This window comes from Rousettus aegyptiacus, unplaced genomic scaffold, assembly GCF_014176215.1.
Source record: "Rousettus aegyptiacus isolate mRouAeg1 unplaced genomic scaffold, mRouAeg1.p scaffold_m13_p_12, whole genome shotgun sequence".
NCBI lineage: Eukaryota > Metazoa > Chordata > Mammalia > Chiroptera > Pteropodidae > Rousettus > Rousettus aegyptiacus.
The window spans coordinates 7831762-7855526 of NW_023416287.1; the positions used below are offsets into that span (position 1 = coordinate 7831762).

The 23765-nt window shown below is 52.9% G+C and overlaps 1 protein-coding gene across 1 annotated transcript; it reads left to right on the forward strand.

Annotated features, from left to right (window-relative positions):
- Positions 1-478: 478 nt before the first annotated feature.
- Positions 479-22938, forward strand: PEDS1 (plasmanylethanolamine desaturase 1). Its single transcript, XM_016143741.2, has 6 exons — positions 479-689; positions 7831-7950; positions 16777-16868; positions 18091-18235; positions 19710-19922; positions 21889-22938. Exons 1-6 carry the CDS (start codon positions 566-568, stop codon positions 22008-22010), a joined length of 816 nt encoding a protein of 271 aa, XP_015999227.1. The 5' UTR covers positions 479-565; the 3' UTR covers positions 22011-22938.
- The last annotated feature ends 827 nt before the right edge of the window (positions 22939-23765 follow it).

Below are 23765 nucleotides of genomic sequence, written 5' to 3' on the forward strand. Positions count from 1 at the left end.
CCGGCCCAGTGAAAACCGACCCCAATTGGGGAGCACTGCTCGAAGTGTCCGTCAAGCGCTGGTTCCCTGGCCCGGCCCGGCGCCGTCACTCGCGTTCCCAGCGCACAGTAGGCACTTGACGGTGCGTGCTGAAGAAATGCCCGTTTGTGGGTGCGGCGGCGCACGACCTCGGGCCAGTGCAGAGGACGGCAAACGGAACCTGAGGTGGGAGGCGCCGCCGCCGGCGCTTCCTTGAGGCTGGCGCCTTGGCCCAGGCCGGGGGCGGAGCGGGGAGGGATGGGACGCGCCGCCGCCCTGCGCTTCCGCGTCCAGCTGCGCCCAGCTGCGGCCCTGCCCCCGGCGCTCCGCGGTTGGCTGCGGCTCGGCGGCCGCTGATTGGCTGGAACGGCCCCGGCGCGGGCCTTGATTGGCTGTGACGCGCGGCCGGGCGAGGCCCCCGCCGGCGCCGCCACCACCCCCGGCGCTAGGCGGTCATTGGGCGGCGTGATCTCGCCGCGGTTCCGCGGCCCTGCCGCCGCAGCCGCCGCTGCCAGCAGAGCGCACCGGGCGGGCCGGGCGAGTGGCCATGGCGGGCACCGAGGACGGGCCCGGCCAGCAGCCAGAGCTCGACGAAGACGAAGCGGCGTATTGCCGGCGCTGGGGCGCGCAGCACGCCGGAGCCCGTGAGCTGGCCGCGCTCTACTCTCCAGGTAGGACCTCTGGGCCCCCCTTGGGGCCTGCAATCACCAGCCCCGGCTGCGGACAGCGATCCCGCGTCCCCAGATCGGAACCCCAGCCTCAAGCCCCGATGCAGAACTCGAGCCTTGACATCTGTTTGCAAATAGTGCCCTAAGTCGGGGGACCCCATGCCATCGCCACTTCCAAGCCCGAGCTAGAATCCCAGCCCCGAGGCTTTCTGGATGCACAGACAATCCCCATATAAAGGAACTGCAATATCAGCTCTTCGAGCGACGGACAGCTCCCATCGCACCCACAGATCCGTATCTTAGCCACAGGCTCAGCCGCGCCTACAAAGAGCGCCCCTGGATTTAGAGACCCTTCACCCTACCCCAGGACGCAGGGCAAGCCGGAGCAGCCCCTCTCAGTTACATGCACCGCCCCAACCCCTACAAGTCACACCTTATCCCAGGTTCCCCAAATCCGAAATTCACATTCTAGGTCCCTATCTGTGCCCCAGCCAGGACCCTGGCCTGGAAACTGTGACCTCCGCCCCAAATCTGGTCACGTCAGCCCCCCCAGCTCTGCGAACCCCAACTCCGGGGCTACGAGTTACTTAGTGTCCCAGACGCCCTTTTCCCAAAGCCCCGCCCTAGTTATAGTTTCAGTGGCTACAGTCCACCGTTCCCTCCCTCCCCTCCTTTAACCCCCACCCCCCATTCCAGAATTCCAGGTAGTGAGGGCATTGCAAATCCTACAATTTAAGCTCCTCCCACTCACAGGCCCCAATTCCATCCCTTGCCCCTCCCCCACGTGCATATATTACTTCCCTCTTTTAGGATAGGGATGTAGAGCCTCCATATTCCCCAGACCAGACCACATCTTAGAGATAATTGCGCCAAGGTCCCTAGCTTCTTTTTGTGCCTGCCATTTATGCTCCAGCAAGCACCAGCCCTCACTCCCTTCTCTGACTTCCTCATGATCCCAGGAATCTCATTGCCTGGCCTGAAGAAGGCCAAGTGTCCCCAGGGGTTGAGGAAGTGCCTTTGAGAACTCCAGAGTCAGGTGACTGGGAGCTGTCAGGGGCTGTCTGTTGGACACAGCCATCACACAAAGCTTTGTCAAACATTCTGACATCTTTCTGTTTGCCAAGGGGGCAGCCACCATGCATAGCCCTGGCCTGGGGCGGGCATGGGTCCACTACCAGCTTTGGCTTCCAGCCCTGACCAGCCTGAGGTTGCATACTATCTCTGCCATAACTGGCTACGTGACATTCGACCATTTGCTTTCTCATTAAGTCCTAGATCACCAGATACCTTTGTGGACTTGCAAGTCCATGCCCTGGGTGTGATTTTTTTCTGACCTGACTTGGACACCTGGCCCATGCTGTCATGGTTTCTTCAGCCTTTTCCTAAAACGCTCAGCCTGTGAACGAACTAACCCCTGTACTTCCTAGGGCAGGCTGGGCTTGGCATCCTGACTGCTGCCTAGTTGTGTGACCTGGGCCAAGCCGCTTTCCTTCTCAGTTTCCTCACCTCTAAAATGGGTACGAGTTAATTTGTCCCTATTGTCGTTAGGAAGAGGAAATGAGATTATCCACTTTGGCACAGTGACTGGCATACAGTGGGTGTGCTCCCTCTTGTTAACCTGGTAGTCTGACCTTTCCTGTGAGTCTTGGAGTAAGCTGTCTCACCTCTGTGGTCTGGAGGTGGTGACCTGGAAATCAGGGGTAAGGATTCAAAGGCCACCTCCTTTGGCTTCCAGCTCTGCCCAGTCAAGTAAACTCTACCCGCTTTCAACCAAATATATCCGGGCATTCTATGAGCCTTCCCAAGGGCCCACCATCTCCCCATGCCACTATGATGGCATCTTTGTCCGGTTCTGGTTTCTCCAACTGCCCCTCACTCTTTGAAGAATAGTCACTGCAGGAATCCAAGGGTGCAGTCAAGGCCATATCTCCTGCTGACCTGGAGTTCAGGGGTCAAGGTGAGGAGGGAAACTGGCCAGACTGGTTTCTCCAAATTTCATAGGTCTCCATCTGCCTACCTCGCCCTTCCTCGACTCTGTTCCTTCCCTGTGCCTTGAGGAAGTAGCTTGGACCTCTTTGGGCCTGACCTATAAAATGAGTGACTAGGCTCAATATATATTGAGCACCTTTATCCCAGTCCTTGTTCAACCCTGAGGGGGCAAAGCAGTGAACAGAATAGGAAAAATGGGACTAGCATTTTAGTTAGTCCAATAATAGAAGGGAAATACGTCACTTGCCCAGTGATGGCAAGCCCAATGGAACACATATAAAGCAGAAAAGGGGGAAATTAAGCGTTGAGGGCAGTGACATTTTAGAGAAAGGGGCATTAACATGTCATTGAGAAGGTGACATTTGAACAGAGAGCTGAAAGGAGGGAGGCATGAAGATATTTGAGGAAGGATTGGTCTGCCCAGGGACACAGCAAGTGCAAAGGCCCCGAGGTGGTGGGAGTGTGCCTGAAGTGTCTGCCCAACTGGAAGGCCTGTGGGCTGGAGCAAAGTCAGCGAAGGGAGAGTAGGAGGCATTCCTGGGTTCCAGGACTGGATTCTTGGGAATCCTGGGGCCAGAGGTGAGTTGGCACCATGACAGCTGGCAGCAATAATAAGGCAGTTAACATTTATTGAGCCCTGACCACGTGCTGGGCATCTTCCTCGCATGCTCCCATGCCATCCTCATGACAGCTATCTAAGGTGCATCTTGGCATTGACCCCATTTACAGGAAAGGAAACCTAGACACCCATAGCCTCCTCATTAGCCCACCCTGCACGTGTTCTTCCTCACACTTGTCCTGTCTGGATCCTGCTTGCATCTGCCCCAGAGGGTAGTCAGCAAGGCCAGGGACAGCATCTGTTTGGTTTTCCCGAAGTGTCTGACACCTCACAAGTACGTTTCCTGAGGTTTAGCAAAGAGTAGTGACCTGCCCACGGTCACACAGCTAGTTAGCAGCACAAGAACCAGAACACTGGTGGGGGGCGTTCTATGTTCCGTGTTCTTGGTGTTCGCTGTGGGAGCGAGCCAGTCCAGGGCGGACGGGCGGGAGGGAACGGGACCAATGTTCCAGATCAGCAGAGCAGAGAGAGTGGGCCTGGTGTCTGCGGGGAGCTGTGAGTTGTCTGATCAGGGCTGTATGGGGCGGAGGGAACAGCAAAGGGTGAGGCAGCTTCGGCCTGAGTGTCTGGCCAAGGAGTTAGGGCCTGGTCTTGCGGGTCCTGGGAGCCAGAGCCCACTCCACTCTGGGTTTGGATTTTACAGCAGCAGCTATCCCGTGCCAGGTGCCAGGGTTTGTGAAGGGCCTGGCAGGTGCGGGAGGCCTCCCGTGGCCTCACGAGCAAGCTGGCAGGTGAGGCAGGTGCCAGCTGAAGCTTGCCTAAATGCGTACCACTTTGCAGGTGCCCTGGGCTTCAGGGTGGATCCTGGGGGGTCTCTAGAGTCATCCCACCCCTCCGTCCAACCCCCTCTCTCCTCCCCAACTACAGATGCCCCCCTGGGAGACATGGGGTCAGGGGAAGGGAAGGTGGAGAGGGACAGGAGCACTTGTCTGAGGTCCTGGCCTGTAGTCGCAGAGCTGAACCTGATTCATTCCCCCGACATGGGCCAGACTGAAGCCATAGGACAGAAGCTTGGCACCTCTTCCCTGGCCGGGCCTGGTCCCTGCCACACTCTGGGCCAGGCTTTCTCCCTGCCTCGCTCAGTCTTGTTCTTTTCCCATTCTTTTGTCTCTCCTCTCTGGCCATGCGGTTTCTTTTTCCTTTTGTCTCCCTATAATCTCTGTTTTTCTCTTCTGTCTCTCTGTTTCTCATCTGTGTCTCTTGATTCCCGTTCACTCTCATCTCTGTCTCCCTGTCTTTCTACCTCTGACTGTATCTGGCCCCTGCCTTCTCCCTACCTCCTGTCCCCACTTTCTTGAAGCCCAGGGTCTCCTAGTGGCTAGAGACCATCAGAAGTACAGGTGGCTCAGAGCTTGTCTGACTGAACTAGAAGAGTTGCGCCTGATGTCAAGGCCTGGCGCCCGACCTCCCTGCACCTCCCAGCCCTCCACAACTACCACAAGCCTAGACCCTCCCCAGGCCAACAGGCAGTCACTGCTGTAACTCAGCCCAGATCATGGACCCTGGCCAGGCCAAGCGCGGCTCAAGGAAACAAGGCCCCAGCACTATGCCAGAGGCAGCCCAAGCTCTTGTGTACTGAGCAAAGCCCTTCCCCTCTTGGGCCTCAGTATGTCCGTCTGTTAAGTGACACAGTTCAGACCACCTGACCATGCAGGCCTTGCCAGGCTGACTGTCCAGGCTGTGACTTTGGTAACCCTTAAGTGACTTTGGACAAATCATTTCATCTGTCCAGGCCTAGTTTCTCCCTCTGAAGGATAGGACAAAGGTCCCCAGCCCATGGTGATGGTGAGGGCTGGTCAAGGTCATCCCTGACACCATACCCTACATGTAAGAGGTGCTCAATGAAGGCCACTTATTATTGTCGATGTATTTTTTATAGAACAAAGTTGAGGTATTTGGCCTGCAGAAGAATCCAGATTCCAGAAGCCAAAGAGAGTTTAGATGGGAAAATATTCAGATTTCAGGGGTATGCCCCATAGCATGAGGAAAGAGCCGGACAGTCTTTGGAATCAGCACAGCCCCAAACATTGAGGCTAATGCGTCCCATTCGTGAGCCCAGAATCCAAACCGGACTCTTTATTTTCACCCACTGAGCTTTGGTTTCTTCATCTGGGAAATGGGATCATACAGTTCTTCCCTGGAAGGACTAAGATTTGAAAGAGAGGTTAGGCCTCGGGCTCAAAAACTCAGACAACTGCAGGGGCCTAGCCAGGACTTCCTCCAAGGGAAGCCACTCCATACGAGGCCGCTGGGAAGAGAGGGGACCTTGTGAACTGGGAGCTCTTTGCCTGCTTCTGCTCGGGGCAGCCACTGCTGCTCAGGCCTGGTTGGCCAGAGTCCTGGGTTCTCAAGGAAAGCAAGAAATAGGAATCTCATGTGATTTTTTTTTTTAAAGTAGCTATTATTTTTTTTAACTGAGAGCAAAATATGCCACAGGGAGTGGGTCTATGGCATCTCTGATGTGGGCTAAACCTGGCACCCCAGCTGCGATCGGCCTCAGTGGGTGTTGGCCATTGTTACTGTTACAGTTGTTTGATCGTGTTGCTCTTCCTGCAGGCCGAGAGACACACAGGCAGGTAGGCAATGGGAAATAACCTGTCCCTTACCCCCAGCTGCATCCCCTCCCCAGGCTTCCTGCTTCTGAGCTCTAGGCCCTGACTGCAAAGAGGAACCAGAACAGAAAAGGCCCTGCTGGGCCAGATTGTAGTGACCCTGACTAGGGGTTGCTGGGGTGGCAGGGCCATGTGGCCCAAGGGAAACGGCCCCTGACCAAGAAGCAGGACATGAGGGGTTCTAGGCCCTCTCCTGCTATATGATCCCTGTTGGGGTCCTTGCCCTTTCTGGGCCTCAGTGTCCTCATCTGTACAAGAGGCGGCCATGGGGATGTGACTCTGGGCATGATCCTTCGCCACTCTGAGCTGTAGTCTTTGTACAGGGCAATGGGAGGACAGCTGTGCTCTGGCTTAGGGCACAGCACGCTGCTATGCGACCTGGAGAGGCCCCTCCTCTCTCTCTCAGCCTGTTTCCTTCCCAAGGTGCTTTGCAGAAGGGTGCCCAGACACCAGGCCCGGCGCTTTTTCCTTTGGGATCATAGTTGAGAATTTGTTTATTCCACAAGCATTCATTGAGCACCAGCTGTGTGCCAGGGCCCTGGTGAGCAAACCAGACACGGTCTCCCGAGTTCACATTTGAGGAAAGGAAGATGGACATTACATGGGCAGTGACAGTTCTGCATGATGGACTCCATGTTGGGGGAGTGCAGGGGTCAGAGGAAGAATCATGGATGGCTTCCTGGAGGCAGAGATTTCCAGGTCAAGATCGGTAAGCGCAGTGCCAAAGTCATCCCAGTGCAGGGTGGGTAAAGAGAACAGCACACACAAAGCTCTAAAGAGGGGAGAGAACGGATGCACGAGGAACCTTCTTTACGTGCCCTGGCCCCTTCTGTTCTTGATCACTCACAGGGGCCTGCCCGGCCCTGTTTTTAAGGTGGCCTGACCCAGAATGTCATCAGGGACAGCAGGACAGGGTTGGGTGAGAGCAGGATCTCAGGAACCAGACCCTCTAGACATAGGTTCCTGGTCTGTGGCTGACTAGCTGGGTGGCCTCGGGCTACTCCCTTGAGATCACTCCGAATCTCAGATTTCTCATCTGCAAAATGGCATCACCTCAGCAGGTACCTGGCACCTAGTAACTGCTCAGTAGATGTTAAACACTAATGATAAGAAAATTATCATCATTAAGGGTCTTCCATGCCCTTGGGACCAGCTGCCTGGGAAAACAATATTCCCAGGAGCCCTGTCACATGGTCTGTATCACCTGGTGGTTTATTTCCTTTTACTTTTTTAAATGTTAATTTAAAATCATGTGAAAAGATTTTCGATAGCGTTAGTACATTCACAAGTTTTAAAGTAAAAAGGGTGCAAATGAAAAGCAGGTCTCGACTATGTAATTTTTTTTTCTTCTTTTTACACAAATGGCTGCCCAGAGCCCCGCTTGATGGAGGTTGGGGTCTCAACCTCTGAGATTAAAAGATGTTTGTAGCTTCTCCCTCTGAGTAATTACCTACAAAAGGGGACAGGTAATGCCATGATGCCAGTTAAAAAAAAAAAAAAAAGCTCATTAAAGTTCCCCCATGTGTCTCCAGAGAGAGCCCAAAAGGCCCCAGGAGACCAGCATTCTGGTCCTACCTGCCAAAGAATTGGCACACGCAAGGCTGATTTCATGGGCGTGTGACTTGTGCACAGGGGCCTGCGTTCTGAAGGGCTTGCTTGGTTTACTGCAGCCAGCCCTGAGTGTATGACGTTGGACGGGCGCTTCCCCTCCTCAGGACCTCGTGACATCATCTGTGAAATGGGCAGGTTGGGACCTTTCATTCATTCTTTCCCTAAGTTCAGCCTGTGGTGAGCATTATAGACTCGCGGGACACAGGGGAAGAGCCCCCACGGGGCCCAGATTTGCCTGGCTTTGTTTGATCCTCCATCCTCTCTGCCCGTACCGCCCGCCCTACACACTCACCTCTCACCTGTCTCCCTGCAGGCAAGCGCTTCCAGGAGTGGTGCTGTGTTGTCCTGTGCTTCAGCCTCATTGCCCACAACCTGATCCACCTCCTGCTGCTGGCCCACTGGGAGCATACGCCCCTCGTAATGCTGGGTGTCGGTGAGTGCCCACGGCTCCGCTGCTTGCCTCGGTTTCCACAGGGGCCAGGGAGCTACCTGGCAACTTGCACACATGTATGTGTGTGTGGGCGTGTATGCACGCCAGCGCGGTACGTGCTGTGAGAACCCCGCCTCCCATCTCAGTCAGCGGCGCCTGCGTCTTTTCTGCCACTTGGGCCGGAAATCTGGGCATCACCCTCAGCTCTTTCCTTTCTCTCTCGTTCCACATCCAAACTGTCAGCAAATGCTCTTGGCGCCACTTTCAAAATGCATCCAGAATCCAACCATTACTCTCCACCTGCACTGTCCCCACCCCGGTCCAGCCACCATTATCTCCTGCCCGGACTATCACGGTAGCCTCCTTCCTGGTCTCCCCGCCTCCAGCTTTGCCCCTACACTGTCCATTATCCACACGCAGCCAGGGGGACCCCATTATAACTGCTGTCGGGTCATGCCATTGCCCCATCCTCCCCTGTCTACTTGGAATAAAACACCAACTCCTCAGCAGAGCCTGGCCCACGCTCCTCCTTAGACCTCATCTCCCTTCACTGTCCTCTGGCTCACCCCGCTTCCACCACACTGGCCTCCTCACGGTGCCTCCACCATGCGCTGGGCACAATTCTACCTCAGGGCCTTCGCAAATACTGTTCCCTGTGCCTGGAACTCTTCCTGCAGACACCTACCTGGTTCGCTCCCTCATCCAGGTTTCTGCTCAGGGGTCACCTCCTCAGGGAGACCCCCCCCAGACGATCCCTGTAAAACAACAGCCCCATTACATATGATCCCCTCACCCTACTCTGTTACATATTTCTTATCTGTCTTTCCCCTACTCAAATGTCAGCTCCCTGAGAGTAGAGATTTTTGTCTGTCTACTGCTGTGTCCCCAGCCCCAAGCACAAAGCCTGGCACACAGTAGGTGCTCAATAAATAATTTATCGAATCAGTGAATGAATGAGCAAGCTGCAACTTGTTAGTACCTGGAGAATGTTTTCCTTCGATTAGTCCTCACCCATCCACAGCCTGGGAAATGGATGCTCTGGTTGTCATCATTTTTCAGATGAGGAAACCGAGGCTCAGAGAAGGGACACCAGCCCAGAGTCACACCTCAAGCCAGAAGCACAACATAGTTCTTAATACACTCTCTCCACTCCTAGACCCTGGACGCGACTCCGCCTCCTTCCTCTCCAGGCACCGCCCCTAACTTAGGGGCTCATCCCCTCCCCTGTCCTGGGCTCTCAGGCTGAGGGTCAGCCTTGCCCTTGGCCTGCCTGACCCACCCTAAGTATTCCTTTCCCACAATCTCATTAAAGGCATTTGGCTGCCTAAGCCAGTAGTGCTCAGGCCATCCGGGTCTGGGATGGGAACAGGCATGTGCTAGGGGCCAGGCCAACTGGAGGAAGGGGGCATTAATCCATCCAGCGCTGGGGAGCCTGGGCCCAGCCCACAGAAGCCAGATGTGCCCCCTCTGCCCAGGGATGACAGGGCCCTGAAGTCCCATCTAGAGTGTCTAGGAGTTGGCCCAGGCAGACCTGAGTTCAAGTTCCAGCTCCACCACTTCCTGGTCCTGTAGCCTTGGGCAAGTGTCTTTGTGTCTCTGAGCCTCATCTTCCACATCTTTTAAGTGAAGCTGCTCCCAATACCTGCCTCCCAGGGCTATTGTGAAGGCAAAATGCACGTATGTGTAACTGCAGAGAGGACCAGAGACTAAATAGAAGTGAGAAGGGTCACTGCCCAGCATACCACTCACCAGGGCTTGGGCCTTCTGCCTCAGTAGTCAGTTTAACAATGGATATTTCCCAAGAGTCTACAATGGGCCAGGCCCTGGGCTGGGCACTTCTAACTCTTGGTGGCAAGCTAGTAAAGAGGTTCTGATCACCACCCTCTGCGAGTCCAGGTGACTTATAGCATCAGAGCCTGGGATCGCATATCCATTCCTGCCTGGTTCCTGAACCGTGGACTCCACAGCCTCCAGTTAGTATTGGGAGGAGAGGGTGTTCTAGGCAGCGGGCCCAGCTTGGGCAAAGGATCAGCTGCATCAGAGCCCACGTGTGTGTTGTATGACATTTGTGTGAGCCAGGACAGTAGGTGTCCCAGGCAGGTCACTGCCTCCCTTTCATGGCTGGGACTAGAGCTTCCAGCCTTTGGCCCGGGAGATCTCGACTATCCAGCCAGAGCATCTGACTCCAGCTTCTTAATCTTCTGCCTTTGCCTCTGAGCTGATAAGAGCGGGCAATCCGGATAGTGATGTTTGCACAGTCCCTAATCAATTTAAGTAGCTGCCCTGATTTGTGTGTTAACACGCAGGAGGCGAGGGCACTGTGCCAGCCTACAGAGCCCACTCACCACCCAACATTATCTCCCCAGAGGTTCTGGTGTCTCTGATAGGCCTTTGAAACCAGGGGAGGCAGAGCATGAAAAGCTGCCTAGTTAATAAACTCGAACAGATGGCACAATGCTGGGAACAAAATCCAGATAAAGGGAAGAAGTGAGAAGTCAGGGACTCTGTAACAGTGACATTTGTGTAGACCTGAAGGAGGTGAGGGAGGGAGCCAGGCAGATTCTTCTGGGAGTGGCATTCGTGCAGAGGAAAGAGCTAGTGCAAAGGCCCTGAGGCTGGTGTGTGCCCAGTGCCTTGGGGAGCAGAAAGGAGGCCAGGGGTTTTATTCTACAAGCTGAGAGCAGCCAGTGGTGAGTTTCCCCACCCCCTAGAAGGTAGCTGACATCAGCTGATGCTGCAGGGAGGACAAAGTTGGGGGAGTGGGGCAGGGAGGGCCAGAGAGGAGGCAAAGATGGCGGCTGAGACCTGGTAGGGCGGTGGAGGTGGTGAGCAGCTGTAACAGGTGAGCTGCCAGAATGCTTCCAGGTTGGCTGAGGGAGGGGTCAGTGACTCCAGGTTCTTTGGCTTGATTGATGGAAGGGATGAGGAAGGAGCTGGCTTGAGGGGAGATGCCCGAGAAGCCTGCCTGAGGGCCAAGGGGAGGTGTCGAGTAGGAAATCGGAAATCCCAGTCTGGAATTAGGGAAGGCAGCTGGAGATGGGAACCTGGGAGGCCTTGGGGTCGAGTGCCCCCAGGGGCTGAGTGGGAACCGAGGTGCTTTCCGTCTGGGGAGAAGAGGAAGGGGCGGGGGGCCAGCAAGAGGAAAATGTGTTTCCAGAGGACTTGGGGTATAGTGAGGGACCATTGGATCTGGCCACGTCGGGGTCATCAGCAGCCTTGACCAGGACTCTTGTCGTGAGTGAAGGAGTGAACGAATGAACAGCCCACGAGCCCTGAGCTGTTGGGTACAGCCGGGGAAAGTGGAGAGTGTGGGTGTTCATGAGTTGGTCTTGGAAGGAGAAAGTAGGAGTTCCTGGCAAATTTTTCTAGAGGAAAGGGGGTCCCAGGTAGGGGTACAGCAAGTGCAAGCTGGACAGTGAGGTCAGAGGTCACACAGCCTCAGGTCATGGTCAGCCTGGTAGGTCAGGTGGGGCATCTTTGTGTGGTTCTGAGACGAAAGACAGGCTCTGGCCCCAGGACTCTACGGACCAGACCTCAGCAATGTCCACTCTGTCTCAGCCACTCTCCGTGTCTCTACACCAGATCTCGAGTCAGGCTGGGGCGAAGAAGTATCAGCTGGGTGACCTGTGAGTCAGGGCAGCCTTAAGCGAGTCATCCCCCATCCCAATGTCCGGCAGACTGGGAGGCAACCGAGCCAAAGCCATCCGCAGGGTGAGCCAGCCGCCCGCCACTGCCCCTGGCTGGGACAATGAAGCGTCTGTGTGCCTGCCTCTGCCACCCCTGCCCCCATTAAAGCAGCCTCAGGCAGCAGTCCCGTAGTCTAGAAACAGCCACCCACAGAGGCTGGGAGGACACAGAGCCATTTCCTCTCAGAAAAAGGGGAGGACTCCTTCTCTCCCAATGCAATTACTGACCTCTGTCCAAAGCACACATGCCTCCCTGCTTGGCAGCCTGAAGAGGCCAGGTGCTGTCATTTACTTATCAGAAGCCACGACTGAGGCTCGGAGAGGGGAGTACTGTTTAAGCTAACTCCAGCTACATTTGGGGACTTCGTACTGCCCCAGGGACTGTGCTAAGCACTCTATCCGCATTAGCCCATCTCATTAACCGATCGTAGTTAGGTGAGCTGATTACTTATTAATATCTCCATTTCCCAGACTTGGACATGAAGGCGCAGTGTCATTGTGAGCACCCCTTGTGATGGTCTCTGGCCACTCACCAGCAGTCCTGAGTCCCAGCTTCTGTGTGACCCTGGGTGGGCCTCCCCCCTGACTCATTTCTCCCTCCGGAAGTCGGGATGTGGTGGGGCCCATCACACTAGACGTGAAGTGACATAATACACTTTATTTTTGGAACAGTTTTAGATTTACAGAAAATGGGCAGATGGTACAGTCCCCATGTACCCTTGCCCCCAGAGGCCCCTATCACTAACATCTCGTAGTTTACATTGGTATCACACGCTTGTTACAATTACTGTTCCAGTGTGGATACATCCTTATGAACTAAAGTCCACAGTTTATTCAGATCACCTTGGTTTTTACTTACTGTCCTCTTCCTGTTCCAGGATCCCGTTCAGGATTCCACATCACATGTAGTCGTCATGTCCTTTTAGGCTCCTCTTGGCTGTGACAGTTTCTCGGATTTTCCTTGTTTTCCATGATCTTGACAGTTTTGAGGACTGGTACTATGTCGTAGGATGCCCCTCTACTGTTATTTGCCTGGTGTTTTTCTTGGACTGGGTTATGTGTTTCCGAGAGGAAGAGCTCAGAGGTAAAGAGTCATTTTCATCACATCGTAGCAAAGCTACGTACTGTCAACATGACTTGGCGTTGTGGTGTTGACCTTGACCACCTGGCCCAGGTAGTGTTGGTTAGGTTTCCCCACTATAAAGTTACTCTCCTCTCCACGTCCGTACTGTCCTCTCTGAAAGGAAGTCACTGCGTGCAGCTCATATTTAAGGTGTAGGGAGCTATGCCCCCAATAATGCACTTTCTAACACCTTTGACATAGCGCTGGGCACATAGGAGGTGCTTCATTGTTAACTGTTACCACCAGACATTGTTTTTTCTAATGCAGATGCTCCTCCACGTACTGTGGGGTTACATCCTAATAAAATATCATTAAGTCAAAAATGCATTTAATACACCAACCCTCCCAAACATCATAGCTTAGCATAGCCTTAAACGTGGTCAGAACACATTAGCCTACAGTTGGGCAAAATCATCTAACACAAAGCTTATTTTATAATAAAGTATTGAATATCGTATGTAATTTATTATGCATATCACTTTCACACCATCATAAAGTCGAAAAATGATAAGTTGAACCATCGTAAGTCAGAACCATCTGTATTGCTTTTATTATTATACCTGTCATCTGTAAGGATTAAATGCTTAGGACGATTAAGGAGATAAGATGTGTAACTGGTTTAGGACCGACCTTGGTACGGTTTATGGATTAAAAGAGAAAAACATTTAAGGTGCCGACATAGGGCCTGGTATCTAAATTGCCCAGTAAATGTTAATAAAGACGGGTGGTGGGGGGGGGAGGGGGGAGAAAGGGAGGCAGAGAGGGAAGAAGGGAGAGAGGGATGGAGGGAGGAAGGAACGGACATCTTTACCCAAAGGAAACGGGGGTATGTGTCTACACACAGGCCTGTATGTATGTAAACGTTTTCACAGAACCTGGAAACAACCCAGATGTCCAACAGTGAAATGGATAAACACACTGTGAGACATCCAGAATACGATTCAGCAATAAAAAGGGTGAACTGTTGATACATCAACTGCATGGATGACTCTAGAAGCACTATGCTAGTGAAAGAAGCTAGACCCAAAAGACCACATACTGTATGAACCCATTTATATGAAGTTCTAGAACAGACAAAACCAATCTATAATGATGGGAAGCAGATCGCTGGTTGCATGGAATAAGAATGGAAAGGAAATTAAGGGGCACGAGGTTACCTGCTTCTCATGAAGGCAGCATTTAGAGGCATCGTTAGTCAGACCTGTCAGTGTAGGGTATCACAAGGCGCCACTCACTGTGCAAGTGAAGATGCTGAATCTAGAGGGGGCAAGGGGCTCGCCCAGGGTCACACAGCAATATGGTAGCAAGAGATGAGGCCTCCAGTGCTTGATCTAGGTCTACTTAGCTCTTGGCCACATGGTCTCTTGTCCCTCTTGGTAGATAGAAGGCAGCATGTGTACGGCATCCTATAGTATGCAGTAGGAGCCCTGTTAATGCCCTTCGACCTACTGAAGTACAGCTTAAGGACATGAAAGGGTGCTGGTTTTAGAGACAGGTAAACCTGCCATCTCACGACTGCTGCTTCCACACTGTGGGACTTGGCAGGGAAGGTTGTTCAACTTCTGAGAGCCCCTTTCTTCGTCCAAGAAGTGCAGTAATAAATGAAGCCATCTCAGGTGGTGACAAGTGCCGTGTTAGAAATAAAGCAGGGAGACGCGACCAAGAGTACCTACCCGATAGGTAGGCTTTTAGCCAGGGGGGGTTGGGTGATGATTCCTCTGAGCTAGAAGGCTGAGGAGGAGCCAGGTAAAGGAACAGCAAGTATAGAAGCCCTTGGCTTTCACCTCCCTGGCTTTCCTGACCCCCTTACCCAGGTCCCTCCTCCCAGCATTACACTGAGGAGCAGGACTGCTCAGCCCTGGGTGGGGCCCTGAGTACACAGACCCAGTGGGCCCTGCTGAGCCCTGACCTCTCCCCATCCCAGCCTCCTGTGCAGTGTCTCCTTATGGCCTATCCTTTGCCTTCTGCATACCAGGAGGTAGTACCTATCCCCACCTGTCTTTGTCACCAAGAACTTGCAGGTGCCTTTATATAGCTGTGTCTCCCCTGCCCCCTCCATCCCTCCCACGTTTGGCATCTGTGGGGCGAAGGCTCCAGGGCCTCTGGAAAGTCTTTGTTTGCATCTACCCCTTAACCTGGGCCCAGGCATCAGGACTGTATGTCCACAGTGACCCACACACCTACTCTTGCTCCCTTGCTCATGACCCCTCTTCGCCAGGGAGGCCTCCAGGGTACCCCAAGGCCCTGGTCTCCTGTCACCAAGGAACCAAGAGCCCTAGCAGAACCCAAAGAACCCTTAAATGGTGTAGCTGGGCCTTGGATGAGTTCACACAAAGAAAGTGAGTCTGGGGCGGGGAGAGAAAGGGTTTGCTTGAAGTCACATGACCCAGTGGACTGCACTTATCATCACCGAAGACTGCATTCGTTCCCTGCCATGTTTTATAGCTTTCCCCGCCTCGTGTCTCTTTGCCCTGGAGACGGTGAGCTCAGTATCCAATGTATCTCTGGCTCTAGAGCTTGGTCCACGGCGCAGAGCCTCATAGAACAACAGCAACAGTAATAATAGGCTTACCGTGTGCCAAGTACTGTACTTAGTGTTTACACTGATTAAGTCAACAAATATTTACTGAACCCCCTGGTAAATGCCAGGAACCAGGAAACAGCCATAAACAAAAGACTAAATAAAATCACTGCCTTTGTGGGGCTGACATTCTGGGGGGGCGGGCAGACAATAAACAAAAATGAAGTCCAAGGTGACAAGTGCTTGGAGAAAAGGAACGACAGGAGACAGGAAATGCTGGGAGGTGAGAGGGGGTACAATTTTAGATCAGGTGTTCCTAGAGGATTTTTGAGTAAAGGCCTAAAGGAAGTGGAGGAGTTGAGCTGTGTTACATCTTGGGAAAGAATGTTCCAGGCAGAGGGAACAGCAAATGCAAAGACCCAGAGGCATGTGTGTGTGTGTGCAAGGGAAAAAGAACATGCTAAGGGGGCTGAGGTACGGTGAGAGGGGAGCGTGATGTGGGGTGGCACTGGGGTGTTACCACTCCACCTCGGTATTCCCATGTGCACGATGGTGGCAGTGCGTCCCGCTGCGTTAGACTTGGACCTCAAGGCAGGTTAAGAGCCCAGCCGCTTGCCACTTATGCCACCTCGGTGTAGTTACTTCATTTCTCCAACCCTCAGTCTCCACCTCTTTAAAGTGAGAATAAAAATGGCACCAGCTTCTATCAGATTATGAGAATTCACTGAAATCGACCACATAAAGCACTTGTGTGACACTAAAAAAGTGCTCAGGAAATGGTAGCTGCTATGTGTTTTTAATCATCATTCCCCTCTATCTGGAGGAAACGGGCAGAGAGGTTAAGTAGCATGCCCAGGATCTCACAGCTAGTGAGCGACAGCTGGAATTTGAGTTCAGATCTAACAGCTCTTAACCTCTGAATCCTCAAGTGAATGAATGGCGTTGGGGTCTGTGAGGGGACCCCACTTCAGGTCTGAACCAGTTGAGCTCAAAGATAAAGGAAAGGCTGCTGGAGGTCAAATTGGCATGTTTATTGTTGATAAAAACTAGACGGGGAGGGGGAGTGTGGTGTCTGTCTCCACCTGAGGTACTTCTTCACACCAAACCCCAGAAGGACGTTTCCATCTAGTCACTGGCAACACTGGAGCAGAGTGAGCTTCCCTATGCGGACCGCTTGGGGGTCAGGCACAAGGGGTCAGTCAGCTCCTAATAGGGAAAGGTTGGGCTGATCTGAGCATGCCCAGTTCATTCTCTCCAGACTCACCAAGCAGATGAGTTCCCACATCTCCCCTGGACAGATCCAGATTGAGGCCAGGAGTGTTATTCCTGAGGCTCCATTTACAGGGAATAAAGCGTTCCAAGTAGAAAAGGCACAACCTCTCCCCTAACAAATGAGTGAATGACCAAGTGAATGCGTGAATTCCTGATTTGAGGTGAGCAGGAGGGAAGATGTCCCTCTGTATGTCCCCTGCCCAGGCTCACCCTGTTCTTGTCCACAGTTGCAGGGGCTCTCATTGCTGACTTCTTGTCTGGCCTGGTACACTGGGGAGCTGACACTTGGGGTTCCGTGGAGCTGCCCATCGTAGGGAAGGTGCGTATATTGACCCAGCCCAGCCTCTCTCCTCCAGAAGGAGGTTGGGCTCCCTGACCTTGGGTGAGTCCCCTTTCCTATCTGAGCCTCTGTTTCCCTATCTGAAAGATGGGAACTATCTTTCCAGCCTGACCTGCATGCCCTCCTCCAGGACTAGAACAGGAATGCCCTGGGATTTTCTGGAAGCAAAAGCATCAGGCATGGAACAGTCAGAGAGCTGTGATATGTGTCCACCTCACCAGAACCCCTTGACTTTGGGGGCCACGCCTTGTTCTCCTTTGTCTGCCCTGCTATGCCTCACTGTTTGTTTGTTTTGATTGAACTTGTATCAGTCAGACTTTTTTGGTTGTAAGTTACAGAAAATCCAATACAAACTGGCTTAACCAAGCAAAGGTATTCATTTGTGTACTGAATTTTTCAGTAGAGCCAAATTAAGGCGTGGCTGGTTCCAGGAGGACAGACAGACCATGTTCTTCAGATTCAGTCTCTCTCCATGTCTGTCTCTGCTTTCCTCTCTGTTGGCTTCACTCTCATGCAGGCTTTCCTCTTTACAGTAAGGTGGCCAAGATGGCTTCCTAGACTTCCATCCTCTCCGCTCAGTGCCCACCTCCAGTGGAAAGAGAACGCTCCTTTCCCATACTTAAAGCCCAAGTCCCATGGCTCACTCCTATTGGCCCAGCTTGGGTCACGTGCCCATCCCTCAGCCAGTTGTGGTGGTGGGAGGGATGGAATGCTCTGATTGGCCAGGCCAGGGTCACGTGCTCACTCAACTAGGCAGTGGTGAGCCCAGCCCCATCAGAACAGCTGTAATAAGAGAAAAGGGGGATTCTGTTACCACAAAGAAGCACTTAGATGCTGGGAAGAAATAGGGGGACCTGTTACTGCAAGGGCCTCCTCAACTGCCTTACAGTGGGAAAGAAGGGTGGAGATCGTCTGCAAGCTCCCTCGCAGCCCAAGCAGGGAGACTGAGGCCCATACAGGGGCAGTAGCAGCCCAAGGTCCCCTCCAGATCATTTCCACCTGACTTCTGCTAGGGCTGCTAGATCTAGACCCTGCAGGCTGGGTGGAATCTGTATCAGTGGCATGGTGGAATGTTCTGGCATCCCAAAGGCAAGGAGGTGAGCTCAAATCGAGTGTGTGCAAGAGACTGAGGAGAGTAGCTGAGCACCAAAGGCTGATGAGTCAGGTATATCCCCACTCCTGCCTCCCTACCCCACCCCAGGCTTTCATCCGACCATTCCGGGAGCATCACATTGACCCGACAGCCATTACACGTCATGACTTCATTGAGACCAATGGTGACAACTGCCTGGTGACCCTGCTGCCGCTGCTGAACATGGCCTACAAGTTCCGCACCCAGAGCCCCGGTGAGCGAGCCAGCTGGTGGTGGGCCTCCAGGGGGCCATCGGGGACAGACACTTGCCTCGATCCCCACGAGCCTCCTGTGACTTGTGTGTGTTTGGCCCCTCACAGTGTTATAAAATATAGGGGTGTGGGGGGGATTGTTTGTTTTACGCCTACAACACCTGGTAGTCTTAGGTGGTCTAGTCCACGTACGAACCAGGACCGACCCTACTTAGCTTCCGAGATCAGACGAGATCAAAAAATGTTTTCTTATATTGGAATATATGACATAAAGCTCTGCATTTCCAGAATCTCTGGAACAACTCAATCTGGCCACCCTGGGTCCTTGTTCCTTCTGGGCTTCGCTGAGCCAGAACTGAGCTGTAGCTGCCCTCTTTAGACAGGACGCATACTCTACAATTTGCCACAGTCCCCACTACTCCCTGCTGTCCTATACCCGGCCCCTTTGCTCATTTATATTACCTGCCTCACCCTGAGAACTTCTGGTTTTGCTGCCCTGGCTTAGTGGAAAGAGCATCAGCTGTGAACTCAGACAGTCCTGCGTTCAGACCTCTGCCCTGCCTGTTCTAGGGGTAGAACTTGACACAAAGCAAGTCACTTCACTTCTCTGAGCCTCAGTTACTTTATCTGTTAGGTGGGGAAAGAATCCGTCTTTCCTCTGCCAGGTCTTGTTCTAACTACCTGACACCTCAGTGATCCTTAGAGCACCTCCCTGTGGGCAGATGTAATGCCTGTCTGTGGTGTAGTGGACATCCTTCTCCCGAGGGATGTAAGCATCCCAACTACTGCCAGGGGTGGCTGCTCACAAATGCCAGCTGTCCCTTCTGAGAACTGCCTCTCTCCTAGGGAAAAGCCTGAAGCCAGTGACAGGAAAAGCCTACAAAAGGCAAGCCTCCTCGTTTCTGAGTGGGACCAACTCTGTAGAGCCATTAATGCTTGAGATCCCCTCAAGATCAGGCTAAGGGAAGACTCCCCGGCCCCTTGATTAGCTGTCCCCCTGTCCTGCTTCCCTCACTCCCTCAGATGTTTTTCCAGAAGCGAGGCTTCTCCGCACTCCCCTCCCCCAGATGAATCATGCCCACCTGAATCTCTGTCTCAGGCTGTGCTTCTAGGGAACCGTGACAAAGACTTGTACCCATTTTATTGATGAGAGAATTAAAGATTCAAAGAGGCAAAGTCGCTGCCCCAAGCTCACACAGCCAAGAAATGTCACAGCAAGGATCTGAAACCAGCACCGCCTAATTCCAGAGCCCACATTCTTAACTATTACTTCTGCTTACTCATTAGCCGCCCGCTGAGCAGAAGGGGAGTCTGAGCTTGTCTGAGGCCATGTGGGAGGCTGGAAGGAGGCCTGGGTGCTGCCCTGGAATGGGAGTTACCCAGGGTGAGTGGCGAAGGCCAAGCTGGTGATGGGTCCCTGTCCCATGTGACAGCTGTGTGGGCACTGTGGGCATCTACCCTCTCCCCACCCTGCAGAAGCCCTGGAGCAGCTGTTCCCCTGGGAGTGCTTCATCTTCTGCCTGATCATCTTTGCCACCTTCACCAACCAGATCCATAAGTGGTCACACACGTACTTTGGGCTGCCTCGCTGGGTCACCCTCCTGCAGGACTGGCACATCATCCTGCCGCGTAAACACCATCGCATTCATCACGTCTCACCCCACGAGACCTACTTCTGCATCACTACAGGTGCGGCTGTAGGGTGGTGTGGAACGGGCTGCCCCTGCTCCCCTGCAGCTCCATCCTCAGAGTTGGGAGGACGGATCACCGTGGGAGGTCTTGCAGTCCTTGCCCTGTGGGAATGTTGTCTCAGAACACATTTCCTGAGTATCTCCTATATGCCTGGTGCTAAGGGCAGCAGTAAATAAGACACCCCCACACACACCTCATGGAGTTCTGGCTCCAACCACCCATCCAGCCAGCAAATATTTCTTGAGCACCTACTATGTGCCAAACACTGTTCTGGGCTTAGGACACAACACTAAACAAAACAGGCAAAAATCCTGCCTTCATGGCATCACAGTCTAATAGGGGACATTCCAGACAATAAATAAATACATCTGACGGTGCTAACTGCTATGAAGGAAAAAAAGGAAAGGACAGGAAAGGAAATAGGGTGATCGGGGAGGGCCTCACTGAGGAGGTGACACTTGAATTGCGGGAGAAAGTCACGCAGATCTGGAGAAGGGCCTGTAGGCAGCAGGACCAGTAGGCGCAGAGGCCCTGAGGCAGGAATATATGTCTGAGGAGCAGCATGGAGGCTGGTGTGGCAGGAGTGGAGCGTGAGGGGCGCAGTGACAGGTGAGACAATACCTGTCAGTCCAGGTGTGAGGAGTGCTACAGGGGAAAACAGCAGCGTGACGGGCAGAGTCACGTTGGGACGGGGGTATCGGTAAGGGGAGAGTGTCCGCTCACTTAAGGAGGTCAGAGTGCTGAAAAAAGTGTGGGAGGGACCCCGCACATAAATAGGGACAGATCGGTCCAAGCGAAGGGAACGGCAGATAGAACTGCCCTGAGGCAGGAGCATGCCACCGGTGACCAAGGAACAGTCACTCAGGAGGGCCGCACTGTCGTTGGCAGTTAATGGGCCAGTGCCAGAGAGGTGAGGTGAGGTGAGGTGAGCAGGTTTTCTGGAGCCAGCCAGGGGTCTTTCAAGGTGAAGTACATTAGAGGTGCTGTTGAGTCAGGCCAGCTTAGGTTCAGCTATCTGCTCTTCTGTGTGTGCCCTGAGCCTCCTTGGATAGATATTGTGTTTGTCATTCACAATTGGGGCTGCAGCCACCTCCTCCACATACCACCTTCACAGGGCCGGGTCTGAATGGCAAAATGGCAGATAACAACGGGCTCGGCCTATAGGTCGGTACTTGAGAAGCTATAGCTACTGTTTTTTGGAGGGTTTGTTTTGTTTTGTTTCTCTCCGGAGCCAGAACCGAGGACCACAAAAATATCATCCTTAAGTCATGTTCTTTGAGGGTGGAGGAGTTAGACTTCGGGCCATTCTGGAGGTCGGTTAGTTGCTTAGCTAGGCCTGGCCGCAGCCTTGGTTTGGCCACCTACTAATCGGGAAACTCTTCTCCAGGTCTCAGTCTTCTCATGTGGAAAATGGGACTAATAATAGTGCATCCCTCTTGGTTTGGGTGGGAGACTGATACAGATGAAATAAGATTGTGAGCAATATTTATTGAGCACCTACTATGTGCTATGCACCATTCTAGGCACTGGGGATCGATAGTGAAAAAATATGGGGTTCTGTTTGTATAGCTTACAAAAACCACAAACTGGGGACATGGTGAATTAATGAGAATGGTTACATTATCATAAAGGCTATAAAACAGAAGAGGGTGATGTGACAGGCCTGGAGTGCTATGTAAGTGGTAGTTAGGGAAGGCTTCCTGGAAGAGGTACCATTTGAGCCAAGTAATAAGAACCACCACCATGCATGGCATATAGTAAGCACTCGGTAAAAAGCGAATGAGGCGATAAAGGCATGTCTGAGCAGCCACGAAGCCCATGGGTGGGAGGCCCCCACCCCCAAATTCTCCGTCAGTCCTTGCTGCCTCCCCTCTCACTCCTGGTCGCTCTTACCCCAGGCGAGACCAGCTCTCTCTTTACACCCTCTCTCCCACTCAACACCCCGGTGTTGTTTCCACTACAGGCTGGCTCAACTACCCTCTGGAGAAGATGGGCTTCTGGCGACGCCTAGAGGACCTCATCCAGGGCCTGACGGGCGAGAAGCCTCGGGCAGATGACATGAAATGGGCCCAGAAGATCAAATAACTTCTCCAGCCTGCCACCTCGTTGCCAACCTTCCCCAGCCCCCCCAAACCGAAGCCATCTGCCAAATTCCAGCCTTCCTCGTGCTGGTTCCTCCAAGTGGAGAGGACACCTCCTGGGCTGGGCCCGGGCACCCCCAGCCCCACCCTTCGTGACACAGAATACTTGAGCCACTGATTTTTCATTTCCTTTTTTCTGTTTTCTTTCCTTGGCCCCTCCCCAGCCACCTGAGCTGCTCTGTCTGCCAAGCCTGACTGCAGAAAAAGGAGCCCCGTCCTGCCAGCCATCACTTGGGTAGAGGGGAAACTCACCCACTCCCTACTCCTACCACCTCCGGCCCCAGTGGGCAGCCCTTCAGCGTGGCTGGCATTGGGGCCACTGATTCGTCTTATCTGTCCCAGCGGTCTCCGAGCTCCCAAGCACACCTCAGTGTTCCTGGAGCATTGCCCTGCCATAGCCCTGCAAACTGACCCCAAAGGCCTGGGTGGGCGGACATCCCCACCCACCACCTTCAGAAGCCATGGATGGCAAAGTGCAGCAAAGGTCCAAGGAGTGCTGGCCAGAAGAGGCCAGAATCCCCTGCCCAAGTCTGGACCCACTTCTCCCCCGGCCCTCCCCCTGTCTGTCCACGTGATTCCAGGCCAGAGCCAATGTTTCTAATCTAAAGAAGGATGTCATTGCAGGGCACAGCACCTGCAGTGGGTTTTGGTCATTTGGAAGAGGACACAGTGTCCCCTCTGGCCAGGGGTATATCAGAGAAGAATGAAATAATGGGGCTTTTTTGTTTTGTTTTTTTTTTTAAAGGTGCTTGCTTGTTTAATGTAAATAATAGAAAGCCTTAATATCTTTTCTGTAACACGGAGTAATATTTTAATGTCATGTTTTGGATGTATATAATATATTTATAACAAAGCAGCAAGAATCTACTTAACCTTGGCTGCCTCGTGTTTCCTGGTTGGCTGGGGGAGGAGGGGTAAGGAGCCTGGAGGGTGAGGTCCCACCCCTAGCCCATTCCCAGCTCCCCTGCAAACCCGGCGCTCAGGATGGGGGCCTCTGTCACCTGAGAAAGTGAATTAATGTTGACATGTCCAAACACTTTTGGAGGGGACCCACAATTTGGTAAGGAGTGGTCTTCATGCAGATCATGATGATAGAATAATTACGGCTGACCCCTATTTGTGAATTCTTCGGCAAATGTTTATTGGCACCTGGTGTCTGCCAGGCTCTCTGACCTGGACATTGGGGCACAGCAGTGAAGACAGACAAATACCTTAGTGGAGTTGACCTACTGGGAAGACAATAAATAAATGCACATGGGCATTCAGATGTTGATTTGTAAAGAGAATCGAAAATAATGGAACAACGTTGGAAGATCTGGGTGGGCCTGCTTGGCAGGGTGATCAGGGAGAGCCTCTCAGAGGAGGTTCCTTAAGATTTGCCCACCACTAGACTTTTGATTTGTGACTGAGGGGACCATAAAAGGAAAGGGTATTGGAATTCATCAACCCACAAGTGACCAAACTATAACCGAAGCAAAACTTAATACCTAAAATAATTTCATTAGCTCATAAATGAAAAGTTCAAAGGTGATTCTGACTTAACGTTTGGCACGACTCAGGCTCACATTCCTCAGAAGTGGGTCTCTCTCTAGCTCTGTTTTTCTCTGAGTTGAGACTTGATATTGTGCCATCTCAGCAATTTCAGTAGAAAAAGCCTCCTTTCCCAGTAGTTGCAGCAAAAGCCCCAGGGCAGGCTCTC

Coding starts and splice junctions, on each gene's coding strand:
- PEDS1 (XM_016143741.2), top strand. CDS start 566: ATGGCGGGCACCGAGGACGGGCCCGGCCAGCAGCCAGAGCTCGACGAA. Junction 690..7,830: donor GGCCGCGCTCTACTCTCCAG/GTAGGACCTCTG, acceptor GTCTCCCTGCAG/GCAAGCGCTTCCAGGAGTGG. Junction 19,923..21,888: donor CTACTTCTGCATCACTACAG/GTGCGGCTGTAG, acceptor TTTCCACTACAG/GCTGGCTCAACTACCCTCTG.